The 26,056-nt window shown below is 43.7% G+C and overlaps 7 protein-coding genes and 1 non-coding gene across 9 annotated transcripts; 3 read left to right on the top strand and 5 right to left on the bottom strand.

The window, feature by feature from the left end:
• Positions 1-18: 18 nt before the first annotated feature.
• Positions 19-4,348, bottom strand: LOC26527800 (collagen alpha-5(IV) chain). Its single transcript, XM_044007971.1, has 5 exons — positions 4,180-4,348; positions 3,975-4,099; positions 3,283-3,918; positions 375-2,087; positions 19-275 (listed from the first exon to the last, which is right to left on the bottom strand). The coding sequence occupies exons 2-5, from the start codon at positions 4,045-4,047 to the stop codon at positions 19-21; spliced, it is 2,679 nt and encodes an 892-aa protein (XP_043863906.1). The 5' UTR covers positions 4,048-4,099; positions 4,180-4,348.
• Positions 4,349-4,541: 193 nt separating this feature from the next.
• On the bottom strand, positions 4,542-5,379 carry LOC6574493 (collagen alpha-2(I) chain). Its single transcript, XM_002000501.2, has 2 exons — positions 5,307-5,379; positions 4,542-5,250 (listed from the first exon to the last, which is right to left on the bottom strand). Exons 1-2 carry the CDS (start codon positions 5,377-5,379, stop codon positions 4,583-4,585), a joined length of 741 nt encoding a protein of 246 aa, XP_002000537.1. The 3' UTR covers positions 4,542-4,582.
• Positions 5,380-6,315: 936 nt separating this feature from the next.
• LOC6574492 (chymotrypsin-1) lies at positions 6,316-7,316 on the top strand. The gene is made up of 3 exons (XM_002000500.3): positions 6,316-6,418; positions 6,477-7,069; positions 7,129-7,316. Exons 1-3 carry the CDS (start codon positions 6,319-6,321, stop codon positions 7,291-7,293), a joined length of 858 nt encoding a protein of 285 aa, XP_002000536.2. The 5' UTR covers positions 6,316-6,318; the 3' UTR covers positions 7,294-7,316.
• A 6-nt stretch (positions 7,317-7,322) lies between these two features.
• LOC6574491 (tropomyosin-1, isoforms 33/34) lies at positions 7,323-9,000 on the bottom strand. Its single transcript, XM_002000499.4, has 4 exons — positions 8,676-9,000; positions 8,057-8,616; positions 7,975-7,992; positions 7,323-7,919 (listed from the first exon to the last, which is right to left on the bottom strand). The coding sequence occupies exons 1-4, from the start codon at positions 8,857-8,859 to the stop codon at positions 7,524-7,526; spliced, it is 1,158 nt and encodes a 385-aa protein (XP_002000535.3). The 5' UTR covers positions 8,860-9,000; the 3' UTR covers positions 7,323-7,523.
• A 923-nt stretch (positions 9,001-9,923) lies between these two features.
• On the top strand, positions 9,924-11,434 carry LOC6574490 (short-chain specific acyl-CoA dehydrogenase, mitochondrial). The gene is made up of 3 exons (XM_002000498.4): positions 9,924-10,092; positions 10,151-10,366; positions 10,428-11,434. Exons 1-3 carry the CDS (start codon positions 10,059-10,061, stop codon positions 11,399-11,401), a joined length of 1,224 nt encoding a protein of 407 aa, XP_002000534.1. The 5' UTR covers positions 9,924-10,058; the 3' UTR covers positions 11,402-11,434.
• Positions 11,435-11,551: 117 nt separating this feature from the next.
• LOC6574489 (conserved oligomeric Golgi complex subunit 1) lies at positions 11,552-16,094 on the top strand. The gene is made up of 5 exons (XM_002000497.4): positions 11,552-11,759; positions 11,838-12,529; positions 12,593-13,650; positions 13,710-14,369; positions 15,607-16,094. Exons 1-5 carry the CDS (start codon positions 11,626-11,628, stop codon positions 15,715-15,717), a joined length of 2,655 nt encoding a protein of 884 aa, XP_002000533.1. The 5' UTR covers positions 11,552-11,625; the 3' UTR covers positions 15,718-16,094.
• Positions 16,005-17,809, bottom strand: LOC6574488 (putative glycine-rich cell wall structural protein 1). 2 transcript variants are annotated; one of them, XR_001449585.3, is made up of 2 exons: positions 17,114-17,177; positions 16,005-16,268 (listed from the first exon to the last, which is right to left on the bottom strand). XR_001449585.3 is itself a non-coding variant. In XM_002000496.4 (2 exons), exons 1-2 carry the CDS (start codon positions 17,230-17,232, stop codon positions 16,131-16,133), a joined length of 219 nt encoding a protein of 72 aa, XP_002000532.1. In that variant the 5' UTR covers positions 17,233-17,809; the 3' UTR covers positions 16,005-16,130. The 2 variants fall into 2 exon arrangements, 1 of the variants encoding a protein (XP_002000532.1); XM_002000496.4 differs by having other exon boundaries at positions 17,152-17,809.
• A 4,691-nt stretch (positions 17,810-22,500) lies between these two features.
• Positions 22,501-22,572, bottom strand: Trnat-ugu. The gene has a single exon. It is a non-coding gene; the product is annotated as a tRNA-Thr (tRNA).
• Positions 22,573-26,056: the final 3,484 nt, after the last annotated feature.

Raw genomic sequence — 26,056 nt, 5'->3', positions numbered from 1 at the left:
CATTACCTAATGATACATTTAATACTCTAGGTAGTCACCATATACTTTAAATGGATTACGGCGCTGGCTTACTGCTAAAATGATTGGTCTATTTCCGCTTCTTGCGTGAACTACATAGCCTTCGACTGGCTGCTCTGGGTCCTCTGGTTCTATGTCGTTGGTCTCTCCACTATCGTTATCATCCTGGTATTCTTCGTCCTCCACATTTTCATCGTCATTCTCTTTCGTTTCTTCTTCGTCTGCATCTGCATTTACATCTACATATGCATCTGCTTCTGCATTTGCATCATTATTTACATTTGCATCGGCATCAGCATGATCTTCAGCATCAGCATCTACATCTGCATCTGCATCTGCATCTGCATCAGCATCACCATGAGCATCAGCATCAGCATCAGCATCAGCATCAGTATCACCATCAGCATCTGCATCTGCATCTCCATCTCCATCTCCATCTCCATCTCCATCTTTATCATGGTTCTGTGACTCTTGAGCTTGTGCCGCATCTTCTTCGGAATCCTCTACACGTTCATCTTCCAATTCTTCTTCTTCGCTGTTATGCTCCTCATACACTGTTGTCTTCCCATTTTGTTGATCATCTAGTGTAAGTAGACTCTTAGTAGAGGCTTCTATTGTTGTTGTCGGTGGTGTGGTAGGCGTCGTGGTAGGTGCTTCTGTTGTGGTTGTCGGTGGTGTGGTAGGCGTCGTAGTAGGTGCTTCTGTTGTGGTTGTCGGTGGTGTGGTAGGCGTCGTAGTAGGTGCTTCTGTTGTGGTTGTCGGTGGTGTGGTAGGCGTCGTAGTAGGTGCTTCTGTTGTGGTTGTCGGTGGTGTGGTAGGCGTCGTGGTAGGTGCTTCTTTTGTGGTTGTCGGTGGTGTGGTAGGCGTCGTAGTAGGTGCTTCTGTTGTGGTTGTCGGTGGTGTGGTAGGCGTCGTGGTAGGTGCTTCTGTTGTGGTTGTCGGTGGTGTGGTAGGTATCGTAGTAGGAGGCCAAGTGGGTGGCCATGTTGGCCTTGTAGGCCAAGTGGGTGGCCATGTTGGCCTTGGAGGCCAAGTGGGTGGCCATGTTGGCCTTGGAGGCCAAGTGGGTTTCCATGTTGGTTTCCATGTTGGTTTTGGAGGCCAAATGGGCTTATGAGGTTTGTGTGGCCTATGAGGCCTGTGAGGCTTGTGAGGCTTGTGAGGCTTGTGTGGCTTATGGGGCTTATGGGGCTTGTGCGGCTTATGGGGATTATGGGGCTTATGAGGCTTGTGGGGCTTATGCGGCTTAGATGGATGTCCTTCTTTATGATGGTGATGATGATGGTGGTGTTCTCCGTGAGGTCCCTTGTGTGGAGGCACAGGATATGGATAAATTATTTGCGGCGGATGGTGATGGGATGGCGGTGGCGGTGGAGGCACAGACCACACAGGTGACGATGGCTTTCCAGGGTGTCCTGGGGGTCCTGGTGGGCCTTGGGATCCAGGAGACCCAGGCGAACCAGGAGATCCAGAGGAACCTGGTGGTCCAAGAGCGCCTTGAGGTCCTGGTATACCAGGTGTTCCTGGTGAACCTTGAGGTCCCTGGGAGCCTTGGGGGCCAGGAGGTCCTTGAGATCCTTGGGAGCCTGGAGCTCCAGGTGGACCTAGAGGCCCTTGTGGTCCCTGTGGTCCCTGAATTCCTTGTGGACCAGCGGGACCCTTATCGCCCCTCGCGCCCGTGTCTCCTTTATCACCCTTCAGGCCATCGTCACCCTTATCACCCTTGTCGCCTGGACGTCCTGGTTTTCCGGTCATGCCTGGGAGTCCGGGAGGACCCGGTGGACCGGGGGGGCCAGGCGGACAATTACATTTAGGTGGCGGATGATGATGATGATGATGTGGTCGTGGCGGCGGCGGCGGCGGCGGCGGTGGGAAGAAAACTGGCGGCGGCGGTGGCGGTGGTGGATGATAGTGGGCAGGCCTTTTGATAATCACATTTGGTGGAGATGGCGCTGGAGCAGGAGCAGGTGCAGGAGCGGGAGCTGGCACTTGAAGTGTAATATGTCTTCCAACACCGTTGCTGTTATGATTCCGGGTGGGCACACTCGATCCACCAACTATTGCCAAATCTGGAATTGCATGGGGAAATAAATTTATTTTTAAGGATCAAATATTTAGAAGCCATAACTCACATAGACAGAGGAGCGCAGCGATCTGCATCATGGCTAGAACTTATTTGCTGGGGACAACATATAATTGATTTCTTTTATACCAGTTGAACGGTTCTGCCACACAAATTTGCTAATCAAATAACTTTCAAATGTCTAAACCTGATCAAACCGTTATTGAAATATAGAGCAAACCATTTTTACTTAATAGTTTTTTTTTATGATCTTATCAGCGATGGATGAATATAAATAGTATAAATGTTCTTGATTTGGCTAGCTAAAACAACGAAAAAAACTCGTTTCCTACACTCACGCAAGAAATGAGAATCAAGTTAAAAGGCTATTATGACTGCAAATGGACCCAGAACAGGCAATTCACATATTTCTGTCCACACTCTATAAGTTCATCAAAACTAATATGCTAAATAAATGTTCTTGCAGATCATTGGGTGCGCCAAAGAGCGTAAGAATCTGTGTCCAGAATTTATAACATAACATAATAACGTAGAATAAGAGTGGCACATTACTGTTAAAATTTCTTTTTGTTTTGTTTGACCTTTTTAATTTGTTTGGAACACAATGCACTAATTGGATTTTATCGGATGCAAATGGGCATAATGTTTCTGAGAAGTCCATTGAACGAATACCCAAATAAATTTGCGGCTAATATATACATACATTTTTTTTCAATAAGAGCCGTAGCATGAATGGGTAATAAGCATTATAATATATTGTATAATATTAGATAATATTAATAATAAATGGAAATATTTAAAATAGGTACGGTCGGACAGACAGACTAAGCAAGACTAGTTTAATGTGCTTGCCACACTAGGGGATATTAAGTGGACACTACATATATTATCATCATCGGTATCTCATTATCACGTTCCTAAAATTTAATGTTATAAAGAAAGTTTCTGCAGGAGACAAATTATTCAATAAATAAGTTCCCATAGTAAAGGCCAATACATACAAACCAACAACCTCTACCTTGCTGCTTCTTGAATACAAAATCATTATGCTGTAAATTATAATCTAATCATTTTTAGCAGTTTTCAAGCTAACCGAGTTGATTTCATTGCACAGTGAAAATTTCAACCAAAACAGATATCAATTTATTAGAAAGTAAATATTTCTACATATACAGTAAGCTACACAGCTCCATATTTAACATCACACAACCTTACGCATGTTTCTCTGCTTTCCCTTGAATCGTCAATCGGTACTATATCTCTGTCCACTGGCAGATCGAGCAGTTCAGGATTGTCATCGCTACGGGATGGGCCATCTAACTGTTCCTTTTCACCGCTAAGTCCGGGATCTCCTTTTAATACACGCATCATTTCTGCCTCCTCAATAGGGACAGCTTGACCATTGTTATCTCTGCGCCGTCTACGAAAACCTGGCGGTCCCATTGCACCCATGTTACCCTTATCGCCCCTGACGCCCGGCGCACCTTGAACGCCGGCATCACCCTTGTATCCCATTGGGCCCTGAACGCCTGGTTGACCGGGAATACCATCTCTACCGGGTGTTCCATTGCGACTTCGAGGACCAGGTGGACCCGGCGGACCCGGCCGACCCAGCGGGCAAAAACAACCACTTCGCGGATAAGGCGGATAAGGTGTATATAGATAGGAGGATGGGGAAAAGTATCCAGATTCTTTGCGACGTGCACTAGATGAGCTAGAGCTACGGTTTGGAATCTCTATAGAAATTGTCCGACCAACATCATTATCGTTGATTTTTTTCGCAGAGAGAATGCTGATGCTGGCCACTAGGATCAGACCTAGGGAATACAATTTCATTTAACACCATTTCAATGGATTTAATATCCGGTCTTACCTATACAGAGAAGCGTTGTGAGCCGGGTCATCTCCGAATCACATATGTCACCATGGACATTATGCGATGCCATTTATACGCAACTCTTCCATTCTGACACGTTAATTTAACGACGAATATGTATGCTAATGAAGTTACATTTAAACCAAAGTATTTTAAGACCAGATCTGAGAGTCTAGATTCTATGAAACCGTTATGAACTTACTGTTGGTTGTGGTAAGTCAGCAAACATATAATATATGTGCATATATAATACGTATCTCTGAAAGTATTTGTGGGTTACGTTCATATATTTAATAATTAAATTATCTAATTTTTAAGCCGAGAAATATGAAATATTATATTGACCGAGCTGGGAAAACTGTCTACTTCACTCTAATACGTAGCCTGACTGGTTGCTAGGAAAATTTTTATCATGGAGCATGTCCCACAAGAAGATACCCTTTAGAGTTTGACGAACAGAGTCAGCTCATCATCCACATTAGACAAATTTACAAAACCATTTAAACTCTGAAGCCATTTTCATTTTGTTCGCTGTATAATAATTTGCATTTAATAAATTTTAGAGGCAGCAGTTACAGACAATCATTATTTTATTGACAAGTATTTTAAATAAAAGTTCCATATTTTTCATCACACAACTTGACGCATGTTGCTCTGCTTTCCCTTGAGCCCGCTGATTGGTATGCTTCGTCAATCGCTCCTAAGTCTTTGTCCCCAGACAGGTCGAGCAGTTCAGGATGGTCATCGCTAAGCTGTTGGTCAGAAGTTGAGCGATTGGGTTGTTCCCTTTCATCGCCTAATCCAGGATCGCCTTTTAATATGGGGAGCTCTTTCGTGCTCTCTGGCGATTTAACATCTATATTCTCAGTTAGAGTGAGAATTTGTGCATTATAATCTCTGCGTCGGCGACGACAAGATATTCCTGGTGGTCCCCTGTCACCCATCGTGCCCTTTTGCCCCATAGCTCCTGGTTGACCACTAGGGCCGGGTTCACCCTTGAGTCCCATTGGACCCTGAACGCCTGGCTGACCGGGAATACCAGGTCTACCGGGAATCCCAGGAGGACTTGCAGGCCCAGGTGGACCCGGCGGGCCCGGCGGGCAATAACAGCTCGGATAGGGTGAATAGTGATAAGAAGGGGGCGAAAAGTATCCAGACTCATCTTGGCGACGTCCTTTGGATGTGCTACGGCCTGGAATCTCTATAGAAATTGTCCGGCCAACATCGTCATAGTTGTGTTTTTTTGCAGAGATGATGACCACTAGGATCAGACCTAGGGAATAAAAGATAATTTAACTCAAATTTATTTGATTTATTATGCGGTTTTACCTAGGCAGAGGAGCGTTGTGAGCCGAATCATCTCCAAATCATTTATGTCACCATGGACATTATGCGATGCCATTTATATGTAGCTTCTACGTCATCACATGTTAATTTTATTATAATTATTCATAATTATAATTATTCATTCTAGTGAAATAACGTCTGAGCTTAAATTTTTGAAGATGCTTTCTAGTTTGAAACCGTTACAATCTTATTGTTGTTTTTTTTTTTTTTTTTGAATTTGAAGCTGTGTAGGTATGTTAAAGCATTCGCACGTTTCTATGCGAATATTTTTCAATAATTTAAAATCGAAATTATATCATTTCTAAAGTGTAAACCATGAACAAATCTTTGATTACTCGAGTTATGAAAATACTAGTCCAGCCATAGCTATATTTAACTCTAAGAAAATATGTAGAACGATTAACGAATCAACTTATCTGAAACTGTGCCAACTTGACTCGGTTTTTTTTGCTTTTGCATAATGACGGTTATTGTTATTCGCCGATTTGATGAGAAGCCGGTTGACAAAATGCCATGCTATTGTTCTAGCCACATCTGTCCAATCAAGCCAATCAGATCGTAGATTTTTATTGACCCAATTCAGAGCGTCGCGAAGAAAAAAATCAAAAGCTGAGCGAAAGTAAATTCTCAAATGAATTGGATAGATCAACTAAAGCTAACTGCCCGGGAATCTACTCTCTAATAAATATTTACAGATATATAATATATGAATTAATTATATAGTCAGTTATGGTTTGCTCTCCTAGAAAGTCGTTTAGTTCCAGAAAAAGAAAAAATTCCCTAACGAGCCGCGACTTAGTTAGCCTCCAAAGTTTATCAGCTAATTGTCGTTTTCTGGGTTAGGGCGATGCATATGAGGCATATGCCAATTACCGGCATGAAGGCTCATTACATTTTGAATTTCAAGATCAAAACTAATGGCATAACTCTGCTTTATCTATGTTAATTTTTAGCGCAATGGGTCTCGCGTCGAATCCAATAAATAGGCTGAGGCATGGGCCAAATGGTATGCATAACCCAAGCAAACATGGCTCTTATTGAACTCATTCTGTGGACAGCTCTGGCCCTAGGCACCGCCACGGCACGTCACAACTGTAAGTAGGAATATTGATGGCATGGACCGAAGGTATATTTGCAAATACTCTCCGACAGCTCGTCAGCCCAATGACTCTACGCCCTCTCGCATCGTGGGCGGCTCCGATGTGCCACAAGGCGAATATGTGCCCTACCAAGTGTCGATGCAGTACCGAACCCGTGACGGCTATGCCCACTTCTGTGGCGGATCGATCATAGCTCCCGATCGCATACTCACAGCGGCCCACTGCTGTGACGGTATGAATGTAACGCGCATGTCTGTCGTCGCGGGCATACGCAATCTGTATGATAAGGGCGGATCACGCTCTCGGGTGGTCTCCTTTGTCATACACCCCGATTACAGGCCGCTGAAGACCAGCGATATCGCAGTGCTGACAATCGACCCGCCACTGGTCTACAACAATGTCAGTGTGGCCCCCATTGAATTTTCCTCCGATACGTTTGTGGGCGGCGGAGTCCCTGTGACCCTAACCGGTTGGGGCTTACGGCTGCCGGCCCCTTTTCCCTTCCTGGACAACCTAAACTATCCGAATACACTGCAACGCATGAGCTACAGAACGATTACGAACCAAGAGTGCCGCGAAAGGGGCATGGAAGATGTGACGGATACGGAGATATGTGCCAGAGGCATCTTTAGGGGCGCCTGTTCGGTGAGCAAATCAAAAAGTAAACATCTTGAGGTATCTGAAGATTTAATTCCTAATTGTAGGGCGACTCGGGTGGTCCCTTGGTTCGCGACGACAATGGTCTCAAGCAGGTCGGAGTCGTCTCCTATGGACTGGTTGTGTGCGGCCTCTTTATCTCCCCCGATGTCTACACCAGAGTCTCCACCTTCAGGAACTGGATACAAGAGGGCATAGCGAACAGCAAATGATTCGATTGCTATATTCAAAACAAGTTGAGTTCGTCTGAGCTGAGTTGTCATTTAATTGTGTTCATTCAGTTGGTTATTCTCGAGACGTTTTAAATATATGCAATTTCACGTTGAACTAATTTACAAGCTTAAAGATCACGAATTCGTAAATTTGAAAGGACGCGGGGAGCATCTGTCGATGGTTGTTAAATAAGAGAACATAACGAAAGAAAAAAAAAAAAAACTTAATACTATTCAGCAGGAGGTGCTTCTTCTGCAGCTGGTGGTGCTTCCTCTGCAGCTGGTGGTGGTGCTGGCTCTTCAGCTGGTGGTGGCGGTGGTGCTGTCTCTTCAGCCGGTGGTGGTGGTGCCTCTGCTGCTGCAGCCGGCTCCGCCTCAGGTACCGGAGCTGGAGCTGGAGCTGCAGCTTCCTCTGGCGGTGGCGCGTCTTCACCTGGCGGTGCTACCTCTGGAGAAGATTCGTCTGGTTTGGCCGCCTCTTCCTCAATCTCCACTTGGGATGGAACGGCTGTGGCTAGAGCTGTGCCAGCAGCAGTGGATGTTGCTGTAACCGCAGTGCCTGTAGCTTGCTCCGCGCTATCGTCTCTGTCAGTTGGCGTTTCCTTTTCCTGGCAAGGATCTTCAATCTACAAATATATACAGGTTAGGACCAGAGCATCGCCTAAGCTCTACAACACTTACCGGCTTAATGGCCTGGCGCTGTAATTCAGGATTCGAGTATTAGGCTGTGGTCTACGCATACAATTGTCAAGTGAAAACCCACCGATAGAACGTAGCGGAAGAAGCGCTGTATCACGCGAGCAGCTCTGTCCAGGCGCATGAACTCGTCGTCGTCCTTGTCCTGCAGCATACAGGTGCACAGGCACACGTGCTGGTCCATCATGCGGCGCACCAGGTAGCCACGATAAGCGGCTTGTATGGTGGTGGCCGCTTTGTTGCGCATGAGTTCCTCAAGGCGCTTCAACTCGCGGTCGCGGAAGTATTGATAGAGCAGCTCGGTGCCCTGGGACTCCTTGCCTGCAGTCATGTAGGCGTCCACGAAGCGCTTGTAGGCGCTCGCGATTGCTGGCCGCGAGGCGTCCAGCTCCTCCTCGGTGAATTTGCACTTGCGTATGAGCTCCTCCAACATGTCAATGTCGGCGAATTTAATGGTCTCCTTGCCGCGTCGCATCTCGCAGCGACGTTTCTCCAGGAAGTTGCGGAAGCAGTCCTCCATTACCTGGGCCATCTCATCCGATTTCTCCTTAGTCAGATCACAAATGCACAAGTCGGATATAATGCTGTCCACCTGGCGTAGAGCGCGCTCCAAAATGGTCTTGGCCACTGCAGAACAACCCTCGTTAGCTTCTATGACTAAATTCATATAATTAGATAGAACTCACCCAAGGCCTTCTCTCGAGTGACAATCACCGAGTGCAAATAGTCGATGATGAATTGGCAGAGGCACTCTTTGGTCGGCTGGCAGCGCAGCACTTCTCGGGTTATGTCGGAGAGCAGCTCCGGCAGGCCTTCGGGCACATTGATTGCCTGCTGCCGCAATTTGCCGCGTTGAATTAAATAATTCATATTGCTATCATATATTTAGATGTTCTTTTTCTCAAATTATAAAAGAAACCCGTCAAAATAATTTTGGAACTGTTTGGGTCGGCAATTGTGTTCAGATCTACAGATTATCCTTAACTTCAAAAGAAATGTATGATATTATAAAAACTACTTTGAAGGAAAGCAAAGTCTACTGAGCTCCATCTGCAGATGCAGGAAAAATGATTTCATAATAGAAGAGATGAAAAACGGTTTATGATCAATGAAAAATACTACATGAACCTTATCTTCATATAGCTATATTGTTTTTTAGCTATAGTGCGTTTGCAAAAGTGGGTGTGTTTTATTTCGCCAGCGCAAGTCATTAAATTGCACTTAAATTTGCAATCCAAATTTAATTCTCAGCTGCGGGTAGCGACAATAGCACTAAATCGTTGAACCGCTTTCCATTTCTGCTATAAGCTGAACTTTCTACCCAGTAGAGTTCATTTGTAAAGCGCTGCGCGACTAGCCGATACCCTAAGCAAAAGCAACATTTGAATTTGAACGCAGGCTGTGTAGGTCGTGGTATATACCCGTTGACTTCCTCAACACGGGAACCTTAAGAACTAACATATGCAAACTTGAAAATCTACTTGATGTAGGCTCAATGTATTTTAAGTAGATCAGGGGCGTTGTAAAAGACTTTTCACTCACAAACAGGGGCTTTTTCTTCCATCAAATTTAACAATTCCTAAACCTTAAACCATAACGAGTTGCATTTTCCTTCTTTGGTTTGATTCTTGACTAAATTGTGAGGTTAGCTTCTTAGCTCGGAGACTAAACGTTAACTCTTCATTAATTAATTATATTATCATGCTTAATACCAACTACTTCAAATCTCAAGTTCTCTTTTTTTTGTGCCTTACATACTTGTATTAATTGCATATTTACTTTGAACTGTAAAAATGCAAGCATTCCAATAAGCATTCACTCACATCAGCTGATCATTCCATTGGGAACTGCTTGCCGTAGCTGTTCCCTCGCTCAAAAGTTGCAGCGCCGTCTTTGTTTGCATGGGCTGACGTCAGAGCTCTGAAATTGCATATAAAAGTTTTTATGGCATGCTGATTGTTTTCGATTGCTCATCGGATTTCAGTGCGCGACGAACCTTTCCGCGAAGCAGACAGCGTCCAAAAGCTTTTCCGGATAACACAAGCAAAAGCGGCTAAAGCTTTCTCACCATGCAAAAGCTGTGTAGAAGCGTATGGGCGCTTGGTAATAGATACATTCACATATATTAAAAACAATAACAATAAGCTTTGCCACTTTGTAGGTCATCGAACTGCCAGAAGCGGCAACAGAGGTATCGCTTGCCTGGCCGCCCTCTCAGAGACCCATCAAATACTGCAAAAGACCTGCCGCGACTTTGCAAATGCGGAACTGGCGCCCCATGCGAGACGTCACGATCGTGAGCGCCTGTACCCGGTTGAACAGGTGAGACGCCTCGGCGAACTGGGCCTCATGTCGGTCACGGTGCAGGAGGAGTACGGTGAGCACTGCACCCAGAGATTGGGCAGAGCCAGAGCCTGATTGTCAACGACTACTTGCAGGTGGCACCGGTCTGGACTACCAAGCCTATGCAATAGGCATGGAGGAAGTGGCGCGTGGTGATGCGGCCGTGTCGATTGTGATGGGCGTGAACAATCTCTATCTGGGTGCAGTGCAGCAGCATGGCACCGAGGCGCAGAAGCAACAGTTCCTGGTACCCTACACCCAAGGTCAACACATTGCCTTCTATGCACTGTCGGAGCCGGGCAGCGGCTCAGATGCCAGCGCCGCCAGTACCACTGCAAAGCTGAATGCTGGAGGGGATTACCTGCTGAATGGCACAAAGGCGTGGATATCCAACTCCAAGGAGGCCAGCGGTGGCATCATCTTTGCCACTATTGACAAAAGCCTCAAGCACAAGGGCATAACAGCTTTTCTGACCGAAAAGAATGTGCCTGGCCTGGCTATAGCGAAAAACGAGAGCAAGATGGGCATGTGTGCCAGCTCCACGTGCCAGTTGACGCTCGACGATGTGTGTGTGCCACAGTCTCAGGTGCTGGGATCGCCTGGAGGCGGGTTTAGGATTGCCATGGAGTCCCTCGACTGCGGTCGCATAGGCATTGCCGCTCAGTCAACGGGAATAGCGCAAGCGGCTCTCGAGCTGGCGCTCGACTATGCAGAGAAGCGAGTGGCCTTCGGGCAGCGCTTGTCCCGACTGCAGATGATTCAACAGAAGCTGGCGGACATGGCATTGCGCGTGGAGACGGCACGGCTACTCACTTGGCGAGCAGCATGGCTAAAGGATAACGGAATGTCTATTACTAAAGAGGCAGCCATGGCCAAGCTGCACGCTTCCGAGACGGCCACCTACTGCGCGCATCAGTGCATCCAAATCCTGGGCGGCATGGGATATACAACAGATCTGCCAGCAGAGATGTATTACAGAAATGCCCGCGTGACGGAAATCTACGAGGGCACCTCAGAGATACAGCGTATTGTCATTGCCAATTGTGTTTTGCAAAGCATTTCCAATTAGTGTAAATAATAAAACGAGATTTTGTGCAATCCACATTTAAAACTGTTGCCGATGTTAAATAATCGTGTTACCGCCACAAATAATCGCTCGTCAAACAGCTGTTAGCATATGCGGTGTAATCGGACGACCACCACAACGGCTGCGACTTGCACAATAATCGTTATCGCCATTATCGAATTAAGAAAGCCGAAAGAACTTTACAATTTGTGGATAATCTGAAATCAATGAGCACCGATCTATTGCAATTAGATGTGGACACGCTGTTTGAGCAGCACAGCGTGTCCGAGATCGATGCTGTGCAGAAGAAAATCCAAACAGTAGTGGAGAATAAGCGAGAAGAGCTGCGCACCATGGTCGGGTAAGCTGTGTGATGTGGCACATAGAGAGCCAGCGCAACGAAATTAAATAGGAATTAATCTCTTAACTGCAACTGCAGCGAACGCTATCGGGACCTGCTCAAGGCTGCCGACACCATAGCTGCCATGCAGGCGTCGGCAGGCACGCTCATCGAGCAGGTCCACTGCATCCAGGGCAATTGTCGCAGCCTCAACGAACAGCAACTGCTGGGCTTCAAGACCACGCCCACCGAAACCGAAGTACTCCTACATAAGCGGGCGGTGAGCAAACAACTGACCAATTACTATAGCACCATGGTCCAGATCAAACTGCTGAGCAGCCTGCCAGAGCTGATCTGGACCCACCTTGACCAGGAGGAGTTCTATGCAGCCACAGAGCTGTTCATATTCAGTAGACACATTAGCACGGGCTTACAGCTGGATGCGAAGAATACGCTGATGCAGCGGCTGCCTGTGGCACAGAAGCAATGGGAAATCTTGCGTCCATTCCATATAACCATCAAACAGGCGGTGCTCGGAGTGCTGGAGCGAGAGCAGCTCAGCGCCGATATGGCAGTGGACTGCCTGTTGAGTCTGCTGTTGCTGGAGAAATGCGACTTGGGTCAAGTGCTTCAAACGTTTCTGCATCTACGTTCCACAGCGTACTTTAACTGCCTGCAGAGTCAAAGCAGCGAAGGCGAAAAGGACAAGCCGCGGCGTGTCAAGGAGCGCATCCTGGCCAGCTTGCACATACTAAATGGCACCATTGAGCTCCTAGACACCTGCTTACTAGGTTAATGAGAGATATTTTCAATACTTAAATATTTTTCTGACTTATATTTTCTTTGTCTTTCAGCTGATGGCTTGCTCTTTAAACGCTTAGCGGAGTGCGTGGCGCCTACTGCAGCGCCCAGCATCAATCGCATGGATAGCAGCGATCGAGAGTTGGCGCATCTGCTACCCGACATTATAGCCGGCTATAAGCCGCAGTTTGAGGCGCCAAAGCTATTGCCCGCACAGCTGTGCGATGCACTGCAGCAGTGGATGTCGAAAATTGACAGCTTGGCGGACAAGCATCTGCAGCCCATCTTTGGGCTGGTCAGCAGCATGCAGACCATACAGGATATCAAACTGGCAGCGGGCAGCACGGCCAAGCGCGACTATGCCCAGCTGGAGCAGCAGCTAGCGCTACCGCAAGCACAGTTGGACTTCTACAAGCTGAAGTATATGCCGCTGATCAATGCGCGCATTCGTGAGATAATACGCAGCAGCTGGGTGGAGGCAATGCAGCAAGCTTACGACGAGGTGGTCACGCTCGCGGAGAACAGCAGTCCTCCCGCACCACTGCAAATCTGGCGAGAGCAGAGCGATGATCTTCCGTTAAGTCTGGCTGCCGCTCTCAGCGATCAGCCGAAGCGCTTGGCCAATCGCACCAAGGGCTACGACGCACCCACCATTACGCTTTGCGCCCAGTTCGATGCTCAGCTGGCAGCCATTGTACAGGAGCTGGATGTGCTGCTCCAAGAGCAAACAGCCCGCAGCGAGGATAAATTGGCGTTGATCAATTTTCTGCGCGAAACGGCGGAGCAGCAGATGACGAGCTACCTGACTCAATTGAAGGCGCTGCGTCTGACGGAGCGACAGGCTCTGTTGCAGGCGCTCCGCAATACGCTAGCCCTGGTCGAGCTGTGCCCCCATCTGAAGCTCTGCTTCTGCCAGTCCAGCAGCTGGCGTCAATGGGTGGGCAATCAGACAGCAGCCGGCGCCGAGCATTGGCAACGTTTGTGTGCACTGATCGAAGAGGAGCTGATGCAGTTCTGGCAGCTGGTTGTCGATGATATTCTGGCCACGCACAGCTGCGCGGATAAGCTGCCACAGACCATAACACACGATGTGGTCTTAAGGGACTTTGCTGTAAGTAAATTAACCTAATCCAAGTCTTGGAACCAAGTCTAACTCTTCTTCTTCAACAGCTGTGGCAAACCCAGACACTGGAGCAGCGCGATGAGGAGCACGATCAGAGTGTCCAGTCCACCATACGCATACCCTGCCAGCCACGTCTCTCGCTCCAAACTTACTTGCATCAATTGATTGAAGTCCTGAACATAGCCGTACCCCAAACGCTACCCTCCAAAGTGCTTCAGGCTTTCAATCAGAAATTACTCGGACAACTCTTGACCCACTACGAGCATCTGTCGGCCGCAGAGAGCACTAAAAGCAGTCAGAACATTGCGCTGCAGCTGTACTTCGATCTGAAGTTTCTGGAACGTGTGTTTGGTGTGAATCGCGAGGAGCGCAGTCTCTACGAACAGTTCCATGTGCTGCAGCGCAGCCTGCGCGACTGCATCGATCCGTTTGATTTCGAGCTGTTCGCCGAGCACATAACGACGCATGTTTCCCGCGCCACGGCTCGATTGCATGGCGAACTGGGCGTTCTAACACCTCCGCAGGATAACACGCCGGCTGCAAACGCTAGCTCCCTATCCCATGAGGCCGATCCCAATATGCTTTGTCTAAGCTCCTCCGGCTCCACTTCGCTTTGGTTCCCATTGTTGCCTATTGTTATGCCGCAGGCGGCATCAACGACCACTTTTCCTGTCGAGCGCAAGCCTCCTGCCACGGAGGCAGATAAGGTGAGTTTTCCAATGGCTTTGCTCTTAAGTGGAGAATAATCTCCAATATAAACCAAACTCATTCTCTTTAGATCTAATTTTAATGCAATGAATTTTTATGTGCAGCCCATAAATATCTGGGTAGTGGTCCGAATATTATGCATTGGGATATGGTTTATATCCTTTCATTGCATATAATTATCGTGTATTGACACATCCACTCAGTACGTCTGTTATTTTCTTAGTTGATATATGATATCATATAGTGTGTTGGTAATATGACGTATTAGTTATACTGATATCTGTTTAAATATATGGGTGTGTCTGGGAGAGTATAAAATCTTCGGTACTTCGAAGAATAATGTTATATATTGTATTTAACAAATATTCTTTACTATTTTATAAACATATATATTTTTATTTTAGGAGCTCTTTGAATTGTAGTTAATTTCCAAATTTCTCATCGTTTATTCATTTGGGTAGGCATTGTGTGCTAAGTTCTGTTTGTTCTATATGTTTAGCATGATTGTTGGTTTTTTAAATGGTTTATAAAGAGAATAATTTAGGGATTCAAGTGTTGAATCTTTTGTGTTTACTGCTTTGCATGAGAAGTGTTGTATGAACTGCTTGCTGCGCACTGCTTTTGACCGTTGCCGCACAGCCAAGACACAAACCACTTTTCTATTAATGTGTTTCTTTTATGCATTATTGTTGTCAATGCTTGATTTCTTTTTTTTTTTGCATCTTCATTATGTTGGAGCTTAATTAGACTAGCCAATTTCAGCAATTAACAATAAATAAAGCAAAAGAGCCATTAAATAAATTATAATTAGCAGTAGCCACAGCTGTAATGGCATTCGCAATCGCCGTCCGCGCAAAAGTTTTGTCCGTTTCCAAAATGGCGAAAATCTGAAATCGAAATCAAAAACTTGCAACTGCCACACACCTGGGTTATTAGCGTGCGCGTGTGTCTGTCTGTCTGTCTGTTTGTCTGCAGCTTAAATGGTAATTAATGAATTGGTCCATTATTGAAATCAAATCGTTGGGCAAATGTTAATTTATAGCCGCGCTGACTTTGTTGGTTATGTGAGCGCAGTTAGTCGCATGTTTCACCATATAAATTGAGCTCTAATTATGTCCATGTTTATTGCCCTGGCCCATAAATCTTTGCACAGTGCCGCAAATTAATAGATTAATCAACCCAAAACTGCCACAACACATTAATAACCCATATGTACGCCTGTATATCTCTCTGTAGGCGGCAACGACACCAACCCGCAAGCCCGGCGCACGCAGGAGCGATGCGAGCAGCAAATCCAAGTCGAGCGCCGCCTCATTCTTCGGCATGTCCCAGGAGTGGTTCCGTTAGAGCCGTTTGCCATCAATGCCACAGCGAGTGCTCACAGCAGCAGATGAGCCTAATGAAGTGGCCAAGTGGAGTGCACGAAACGCGCTCATCCAACCGGAAATCCAATGCAGCAACAACAGCAGCAGCAGCCCCAGCCGAAGCAGCAGCAGCAACTGTCATTGCTGTCTATTCAGTTGTGTAATGACTGTGTGCTGGGTGTGTCAGCGTGTGTGTGTGTGTGTTTGTTATCTGTTCCATTCCAAGCGTTTACGATCCACAAAATGTTCAGTATGCAGTACGCAGCTAAATATCGTTATTCAACTACTGTTTCTTCATTTATAAGCTCCCCTTTGAATACATCTTAAAAATATAGTGGCATATTTATTCTTATATTGTAACTTAATGCGCTTTGTATTTCGGCACACCCCCAAGGGCTATTTTTTGCCACCCTTCTTGCCGCCACCGCCTGCCTTTTGATCCGCTCCTTTCTTGCCACCTTTATCAGCCGCAGGAATTGGTGGTTTGTTTTTACCGCCGCCTCCGCCACCGCCTCCGCCTCCACCGCCTTTTTTCTGTTAACAAGGAGCACAAAACGGATTGCAAAAGAAAAAGTAAGAAGTAAGAATAGTGCACATAATAATAAAGATTCACTGAGAATTGCTGCGAGGTAAGTACATAAATGACATGATAAGTAAACTGGGAAAGGTAAATCATTAAATCAAATGAAACAAAAAAGTGGCTCTCTATTTAAAATGTAGTAAAGTCTTGTATAGTATATAAGTCATTATAAGCTTGTTTTCGTTTTATGTTATACGTAGAGTATTTATCAGCACTTTAATGAATTGTCTAAATAAATAGATTTAGACTGTGATGAAATTATTAAGAAAAATTTCATTGAGTTGAGTTTTAGTTCTTGGTAGAAAATCAACTTAGGAATAATTATGAAAAATTAGTATTGAAATATTGAAATATATATATATGATGTTAACACTGTAGCTGTTTTATCGAATTGATTTGCTATTCTCCTAACTATAATTAAATTTTAATATTATTACTATTATTATATTATATTCTCTTCTGACTAATCACAAAAGCTGATTTCATTTTGAAATTTTCAACTCTAAGTTTTAATTAGCGATTTGCAACTTTCGTTGAATTAGCTGTTTCAATTCGGATCCCTCAATAGGTTTATCTACTTAAAAATAATATTAAAGGTTATGGATAAGAAACTTTTAGAAATTGCTGTAAATCTATATATACTCAATAAATGTTATGAATAATTTTTTTTTTTTAATTTTTCGCACACTACAAATTCGTTACATTGAATGAACATTGAATTTATGCATAACTATTTAGTATTTGCGATTTTCGGGAAATGTCGATTGAGTCTACAGCTAATTCACACTTTGGGACTCACAATTAAAACGTTAGTTGCATAACACAAATATTGCTTACATTGCCGCCGCCGCCACCACCGGAAGTGCCACCGCCACCGCCGCCGCCTCCACCACCGCCTCCACCCTTGTTTTTGCCCATTTGAGCAACTTTCTTTGCGTTAAATTATTTAATTTGTTCGACTTGTTGGCGAACAACTTTCGCCGCAAGCAAATTGAAACTAATAAGCGCTCGACGCAAAAAAAGAGAGACAAAATGCAAAATGCATAAATAATTTTGCAGTCTAGAGAAATACGAACTAAACCATGAAACCAAAACAAAATGCAAAAGCGCAAAAGTAAAAAAAAAAAAAAAAAAATAAATAAAAATAAAACAAAACGAATCATTGAAACGCCAAAGGAAATGGGGAGTGGCAGAGGGGCGGTGTGGCGATGTGGTGGACCCAGCGCGACCTCCGATGGACGCCAATGCAGCCACAAAAGCAACAATGGCCAACTGCTCTCTCCTCTCTCCTCTCTCCTCCCTCCTCTCTTTCTCTTTCTCTATCTCGCTCTCCCGCTCGCTTAACTGATTTAGTTATCGACCCCCCCTTCGGCCACGCCCCCGGGGACATTGCTTGTGTTTGTGTTTGCGCTCGACGAAACGAGTGGATTATTTTGTAGTTCTTTCTATTTGGCATTTTGTGTTCCGCCTTCCTTCCCCAAGTGGGCGACACCCCCTCGATGACGACAATGACATTGACATTGGGCTCTTCCGCATAGACGCTGGCACCTCGCACCGCGCACCGCGCACCTTGGGGGCCTAATAAAAATGCAGCGAAAGTTTCGAAAGCTCTGAAGCGCAGCGGACGATGGTTGGCTACAACAATTTGTAGCAAAACTTTCGGCGATGATTGCGTATACTTAATGTGTAGCTTTTGTGGTTGTTGCGTATGGCCAGTGTGTGAATAACTCGGGAAATATTGAAAAATAGCTTCAGTTTATTTAAAGCAGGAATTTTCTCTACCCCAATTGGATATTCTATGCGAATGGATTTGCAAGGAATTTTCTTGAATTCTGAAATATTTTAACAAGCACGAGAATAAACAAAACTGTTATAATTTTTCAGTAATATTCCTTCCGCAAACTTCTTGTTTATTAATTGAATTGAATGATGATCTCTTTTCATTCTGGTTTTTAAATTCCCCCTCAAGATAAAAATGTAAACTTTGATGCAACGCAAATGCTCAAAAAATGTCTTAAAATATGTTTTGCATAGTAAATTGCTCAGCCATCTGCATAAATGGTGTCTGCAGTCGGCATTTTAATGGCTTTGTGAGATACACTTTGACTTAAACCTGTAAAGGTCCTGGCAAAGGTCTACAAGTAATTCAATTAAATTTACATGCGTGCGCACAAGCAGACGCTCCAGAGGCAGTGCGGCTGTGGGTGGGCGGAGTGTGTGGGCGACGGCGGCGTGGGGCAGCAGAAGGTGACCAATTTAATAAATTTTCCACGTGCCTGCATGCTGCCCGGGCAGCTCGGCAACAATAGGACAAAGCTGTGTGGCAGAGTCGGATTTCTTCATATGCTAATTGCATGTGACCTGGCATCCAGTTGCTATGACGTTGACGTCAGCAGCTGACACCCGAATTAGGATGCCCCAAACTCAATGCATAGCTAATGAGTGAGCATCTCATTCGGTCTAGTCGACTCACTCGCCACGGGCTCCATGCTGGTGGCTAATTAAGTGCGATGTTTAAGCTGGTCAGTTGCTAAGTGAAACTGATCTGCAGCATGTTGAAGGAACTATGCTTCACTCCTCCCCTTGGCCCTTTGGCCAGCTCGGAGTTTCATTCCGTTTCATCCGTGTCGCTGCGCACTGTGTGGCCTTGGCTCGCCGTGCACTCAGTTAATTCAACAAGTTGGAATCTGTTCATGGCTTATAAGCAATGAACATAAAACCAAATTAAAAGCGAAAAGTATAAAATAAGCTCATCAAATTACATACATGAGCCAGCGGGATGGTAGTTGAGTGCCTTCCTCGAAACAAAGTCGTATCGCTGGGCCATTTGCAGCAGGTGCAGCAGGTAAGATAAACTGAAAGCCGCCCATTCGAGAGAATGGCAAAAAATAAATGTAACCCAGTATATAAAGAACGGACAGACAGACGAACTGTGGAAACGTGGGCGTGACCCGTGGGCGTAACTGTGCTGACTAAATACATATATAAGAGCTGGTGCAGCACGAGCAGGAGCAGCAACAGGAGCAGGGGCAGCAAGTGCAGTAGCCAACGTTTGGGCCGGCCACCGGAAAAGTGCGGAACTTTAATTAAGTTTTGGTTCTCCCAGCTGACTGACATCTTGAATTACAAATGAAAAACTTGTGTGCAAACTACAGGAAAACCTAAAGAAAAAAAGGAGAAATATATATATACATATATATATATATATAAGAGAAAAACCTAAAAGGAAAAACTGGCAGCATAATAACACAGCCAGCTAAAGGTGGAATGGCAGCGGACAAGAATGCGAATAACTTGCGTTTGGACAGACAAACCGACTGACAGCCAGAAGAAGAAAGTGCGAGAGGGACAGACTGAGCGACCCGGAGATAGAGCTGGACAGGGAGAACTACTGAGAACCTAAGCAGGCCAAAATACATAGTAGCATCGCCCCAGCTAGTTAGCCATTATAAAATCAGCTAACAGTTGCTTGCGGAAAGGAAAGCAGCAAAAACGCAATGATGTCGCCGTACACTGTGACAAAAATCACAGTAGGTACATGTACTTCTGGGAAATGCCGTGAATGTAACAAACGTACAACAGTAGCCCGCTGAATGGAAAATTTTATATTCATGCCGCAAGGAAATGATTACAGCTGAACCATTTCAAGCACCAAGTAGTCGGCGCAAAGATACCCTACATTAAATACGGAGAATCTGAAATAAATTGAACTACTTACCTTAAAAGCTATCTCTGATATTATTTATAATATTTTTAGTATATTTAAGTATTTTCTTTTATTCGACTTCGGAGAATTGCAAAAATATATGCAAAGTAAATTTGAGCATAAAGCATTGTCGAATATAAATATTCTATAGAATATAGAAAAAAAAAATAAAAGAAATCATGTAAATTACTTTATCGCAGCCACCCTAGTTATGGCTCCATTGCAGGGTATTTTTAGCTGACTAACTTGTCAAATGAATGAATGGGGATTATCGCTGGTCTGAGCCATTGGATAGACCGCATTGGAACTTCATCATCAGCGATTTTGCTGGCAGCTGGCACTGCACTCGGTTCTCCAATTGCAGCTTGATTTTGTGCTCTGGCTGTGCGGTGGGGCGCGGTAAGCGTCGAGGAAAAAGGGAGCTCGGCGCAGGCAACCAGGAAACAGATGTTTGCAAATATCTTGAGAAAAGTTTTGGCTGAGGTATTTAAATAAAGGTGCGCTTCAACAACTTTTTCGACAGCCGCAAAATTAACAAAAAGAAAAAAAAAAAAAAATAGAAAAAAGAAAAAATCAAAGGGAAGAAAATATACGAAATGCGCAGCAAAAATAAGAGGAAATAAAATTGAAAATGTGCGGAAAAAGGAAAAGCGAAACCAAAGCTATTCAATTGCATCATTGAATTGCCAGATTATTCCAAGGCAGAGACTTGACTCTAATGGAAATTCAAAGGATATGCCAGTCAAGATCTGAGCTCCTAATAGCTGTCATAGTATATGCACGAACATATCTCTCTCTATATATAGTATTTGAATATCTGTTCTTATCTAAGTGAGCAATGTAATGGGCTATGCGATAGCTGTCTGTGATTATTATAGAAATGCAGAAAGCCTGGGGATATAGAGATAGATGCGGAGGATAATAGACATTGAGATTGAAGTAACAATGTAAATGAGTTATTAATTAAGATATATTCAAGTTTAATTGAAAATGAAAGCTGCAGCAAGTAAATTAATTATAATTGAATAGGTTTTGTACTATTTAATTATTTATTACTCCTTCAATTCTTTCACCCTACCTTATTCCTTTTATATGAAATATGATGTTATTCCTATTTTTATATCCTAACTAAATAAATTTGTATACGAATTGTTTTCAATGCCTAGCAACAAATGATGAGCCCGAAAAACAATAGCGACACAAGATTTGATTCACGTTTGCCATAAAAGAGACGTAAAGTTGCATAAATCAAAGACCCAATGGAAAAATTTGTATGTGTTTATTTATGGTTAAAGACTTTCAAACTCATGTCTGTCTCTGTCTCTCTCTCTCTCTCTCTCTGTCTGCTGGGTAAATAGAAATTGGCATTTTGAGACGTGGGGATAGCCCACATATCGTTCAAGTGGCTCAGTGTCGGAGCAGCGCATCAAAACATTTTATTTAGTCATAAAAATCGCGTGCGTTTAATTCAACAATTGCCTGGGTGAGATTTGCTCGCCCACAGTTCAGGCAGATGTTAAGCTGGTGGGCGGGTGAGGCGAGTAAGGGGTGTGGCGCGGCTGGGTCGTAGGGAAAATCACATTAAATCACGGCGTGAAAGCATAAAAGGCGCTTCGCACGAAATTAAAGGTAAATAAAATGTTTATGAGTGGAGAGCAATCGTTCATATGATTTCACATTTGATTGAATAACATTTACACACGCTAACGCCAGCTTCTGATTTCTGGAGTGGGCTCTGCTATCGCATTGCTATATGCGTGTATGTGCGTGTGTGTGTGTGTGTGTGTGTGTGTGTGTGTGTGTGTGTGTGTGTGCGTCCATATCCAGGCACTCGCTTCTTTGCCAAAGATGGGCAATAAATTCAAACATGTGCACATAAATTTTTATTTCGATTTGCTGAGCCGCCCACGCACCCGCACCCGCACCAGGCCACGCCCAATTCCGCCCAGTGGCTCAATTTTATGAACTGTGAATATGGACGTCACGGAAAGACCTTTTGCTCCGTACGCCCGCCCATCTGCCAGCAGGATGCGGTTGTAGGTGGCAGGATGCTGTGCCGCAAAGGATGCTGCCTGCCTGCCTGAATGTCTGCTTGGGGCGCTGCATGTGGTGCAGTGGTGCGCCAGTGGCATTCGGCATCACAAATTATTGCATCCGTTCGTTGCTTGGGATTACGTTAAGCGATGTTGTTGTCTGTCAATTGACTTGTCATGTCCCACCGAAGGCGTCTCTGCTGTGCGCTCTGCGCTCTGTCTCTATTCAGATTTCTCGAGATATTCCACTAAAAGACAAATTTCTGAGGCCACCTCTTGATCTAATTTTTGGTCATGGTCGACTTGGCAAACGAATGATGATTCGATTTAAATGAAAGAATGCGCCGTCTATTCATCTCATATTGCTGAAGTTTTCCCTGAATTTACTGACTCCAATCAGTGCCCAAGCTCCCTTTTTATTTATTTCTATAAAAAAGTCGTCCCTATTGCCTCCTGTGAGAATTGAACTCACGGCCCCTGGTTTACAAGACCAGTGCTCTGCCACTGAGCTAAAGAGGCCGGCGATTGGGATCGCACAGCTCTGGCATAAGAGAGAAAACGCATCATTAGCTAAGTGCTGGCACAGATCATCAAAGCAGATATTAATTAGTTAAGTGAAACTTCTTGATAAGAGTACAGAGCGTCGAATTCAGCTTCGCACACGCAGCGAAGCTGCTTCACATGCGATATTTGATAAGAGCGAGGGAGTGCTCAGGGCGCGACTGCTCGACTAGATGATACCCCTGGCTGTGTTGACAAACCAAGCATTGAGCATCCACTTTCTATGTATATACCCAACAGCTCCAGCATCCACACAGACACAGGCACACGCTCTTTCTACTGAGCAGTTTATGTAGCTCTGCTCTTGCGCTTTGCGATGGGACGTTAATGGTTTTTTTCACTTTAATATAAAGTCTTGCTTTTTGTTCTACGGATCTACGTTACTTAAGTTACTTGTTAAGATCAAAGTCAAATTATCAGCTTGGCATTGCTAGTGTGCCAAATCAACAAAAAGATATCCTGAACTTCCATTATCTTTGATTTTGGATGAATATAGCTTCCTTTTAAACTCGACATAAGCATTGCAAATAAAAGACTCCATGAGTAATAAATTCCATTAAAAAATATGATATCCTAATTGATATATTTATAGTAAATGGAGTACAGTTTAAAATCAAAATATTTCCATGTTAAATGTGTTTATAAAATAAATTTTTAAAATTCCTGTCTTGCAAATAAAATCGCATATAGTTTTCGGTAATTGAATCATTTTGATGATGGTAACATTAAATATTATCTTCGTTGAATTGAATGGGCCTTTGATTGCCTTTGTCCGAGTGGCTCTTAAATAAGCTTCTAAACATATATACCTTGCACCTCGTATTATCTGTCTCTATCGATGCGTAATTGCGTGCGCCACTGAGCCGCAACGTTTCATGTATGCATGTGCATGTGCATATGCGTGTGTGTGTGTGGTTGTGTGTGTGTCTGCGTGCATTTCCCTTGCTTTAGTGAATTGCCAAATCAATTGGCTGTGAGCAATACCCCACCCACATGAAGCCAACAGCAGCACCTGTGTATTTTGACAGCCACCCACCCGGCATCAGGCAGAGCTTTTCATTAGCTAACTGTCGAGGTGTAAAACATTTTCCCATTTGCGGCATATCAATTTCGCCTGTTGCATGTGACTGAAGGATAGCAATTAGAGCGGGAGCAGTGCCAGCCCTAGGTAGGGGCTGGGGATTGCATTAAATTGACTGCCAACATGAATGCACGTAGTAATTGACAAATATATAAACGACTTTTCCGCGCATTTTCCTCTCGGGCCAAACGTAATTGGAGTATCGCATTCAGTTAATGAATTCACATCTGATTGAATTGAATTTGTGTGATAACGGTAAACACACCTGTCCCAGCATCACACCCAACTGTATTGTTAAGCACTCATTAGGAGATATCTGACATCACGCATTCAGATGCAGCAGATACTAAAAAAGCTCATTCGATTTGTATGCAACGACGTCGATAGCTAATTGACCAAATACGTAAATTAATGAAAGATTGACTCACGTTTCTTTAGATGAGACCAGAAATGAAAAAAGATATGAAATATTTTAAATTAATCATTCTTTTGACTTGAATTTCATATGACTTAATGCTAAGCTGCTCAAGTATTCAAATAAAATTCAATAAGAAATACTTTAAAATGCCTTGAATTTAATATTACCAAAATCTAGTCTACTGAGTTTTAGTTGTCTTGAATAATATATTAACTGATTATTTATTTATTTTTTATTATTTTTAATTTTTTTTTATTTAATTTATTTTTTTTGTTTTTATTTTCTTATGATATATCCTAAGGAAATGGGTTTATCCTGTTGGTCGCATAAGTTAATATTATCTTAAAACTCCTTTCAGCTATTAATAGTTTTACTTATACGTTCTTTTCAAGCAAATAAGTAATATGAGAGATAAAAAAGAAACGTATTATACCCATGGGCAACAATTAAAGTATTAAAAAAAAAAATAATAATAATAATAATTTTTAGTTCAATTTTCAAAGATATTGTATTCGTCTCTAGTGCATAGATAATCAGCAGCAGCAGTTATAGTAGCAGCGACAGCTTGGAGAAAGAGTGAAAAGGGAGAATGAGAGAGAGAGAGCAACCAAGGGAGCTACAGATAGTAAGTAAGAGAGAGATAGAGTGCTTGAAGGCAACGGAGCCCGTAGCCAGACTTAACAAGTATTTATCGTGTTTTTCAATATTTTTAATGTCAGTTTAAATACTTGATGCGATTATTTTTCCAGCGATTTTGTTTTGCATACACCCCAAATGCTACGCCGCGAACAGCGCCTGGGGGCACGCTCCGAACTTTTCAAGTGCCAAACACACGCAAAGTTTTTCAGAACATGCAGCGAGAGACATAAAACTTTTATGCAAGTTATTAAAAGTGCAATGTTCGTGGGATGGCAAGGGGCACGACGCAACGGATGAGCTTCAACGTCAAACGAGTTGATGCAACAAAAAATACAAAAAATACAAAAAGGCCAGCAGGCCGATTAAAGCTGTAGCCGAAGTTTCAATGCCCTTGCAGTTGAATGACTTGGAAATATTGCTCCATAATATAATTTTTTTTTTCGATTATTTAATCCTATAAAAAAAAGATATTTTATATGAAGGTTTTGGCAAATGAAAACGCTTTCAATTGCAGTGCTTGTTTATCTTGATTGGCCAGATATTATCATAAAAAGTGTCTGCAATAAAGAAGCGGATGAATATGAAATGAGACTCTATACTGACTTGCTAGTTTAGCATTCATTTATTTATTTATGTAGAGGCTGAAAATAATTAATTATAGAGTGAATCGCTGGCTGCAGAGGCCTTTAGCTGCTTTAATATATACTTAATGGAAGAGCGTAGATCAAAGATGTCTGATTGATGCAACTAAGATGCCCCTCTGCTTGTCGATACCCTAAGAAATGGTCTGTCATTACTCATTATCAGCTTTTTAATATGGATTGTACTTTGACTTTGAGTAAAATATTTGAATGAGATAAACGAAGTAGTTCGAGCAATGTAAAACTATTTAACTTAATTACTGAAACTTAATTTAGACTATGACTATGCCGAATCGATAGTATACATATGTATGTTTGAATACTGTATATCTCTTAATGTATTATACAAGTCTTTACTTTTCTATCATCACATTCAGCTTGTGATTTATATATCCGGCTATTTACATTAAATACAATTTACACTCTGTTCACCCATTCATGGCGCATGCAGGGTATCAGAAATAAAGACGAAAAAATGACTCATCTGGCATTCAATAAATCTTAACGCGTTTTTGCTGCCAGATGGCCGCCAGTTGCAAGCCTCGAGCTGTGCTACAGACGGCCCTCTAAATAATGACCGCGCAACGGCGCCAGTTTGTACATTGTTATCTGCTCAGGGCGAGAGGCAGAGAGCGAGAGAGATAGAGATAGAAAGAGCGAGAG

The sequence above is a fragment of the Drosophila mojavensis genome, unplaced genomic scaffold (assembly GCF_018153725.1).
Source record: "Drosophila mojavensis isolate 15081-1352.22 unplaced genomic scaffold, ASM1815372v1 contig_231, whole genome shotgun sequence".
NCBI lineage: Eukaryota > Metazoa > Arthropoda > Insecta > Diptera > Drosophilidae > Drosophila > Drosophila mojavensis.
Note: the sequence above shows the minus strand (reverse complement) of the source record. Positions and strands in the feature narration are given on the sequence as shown.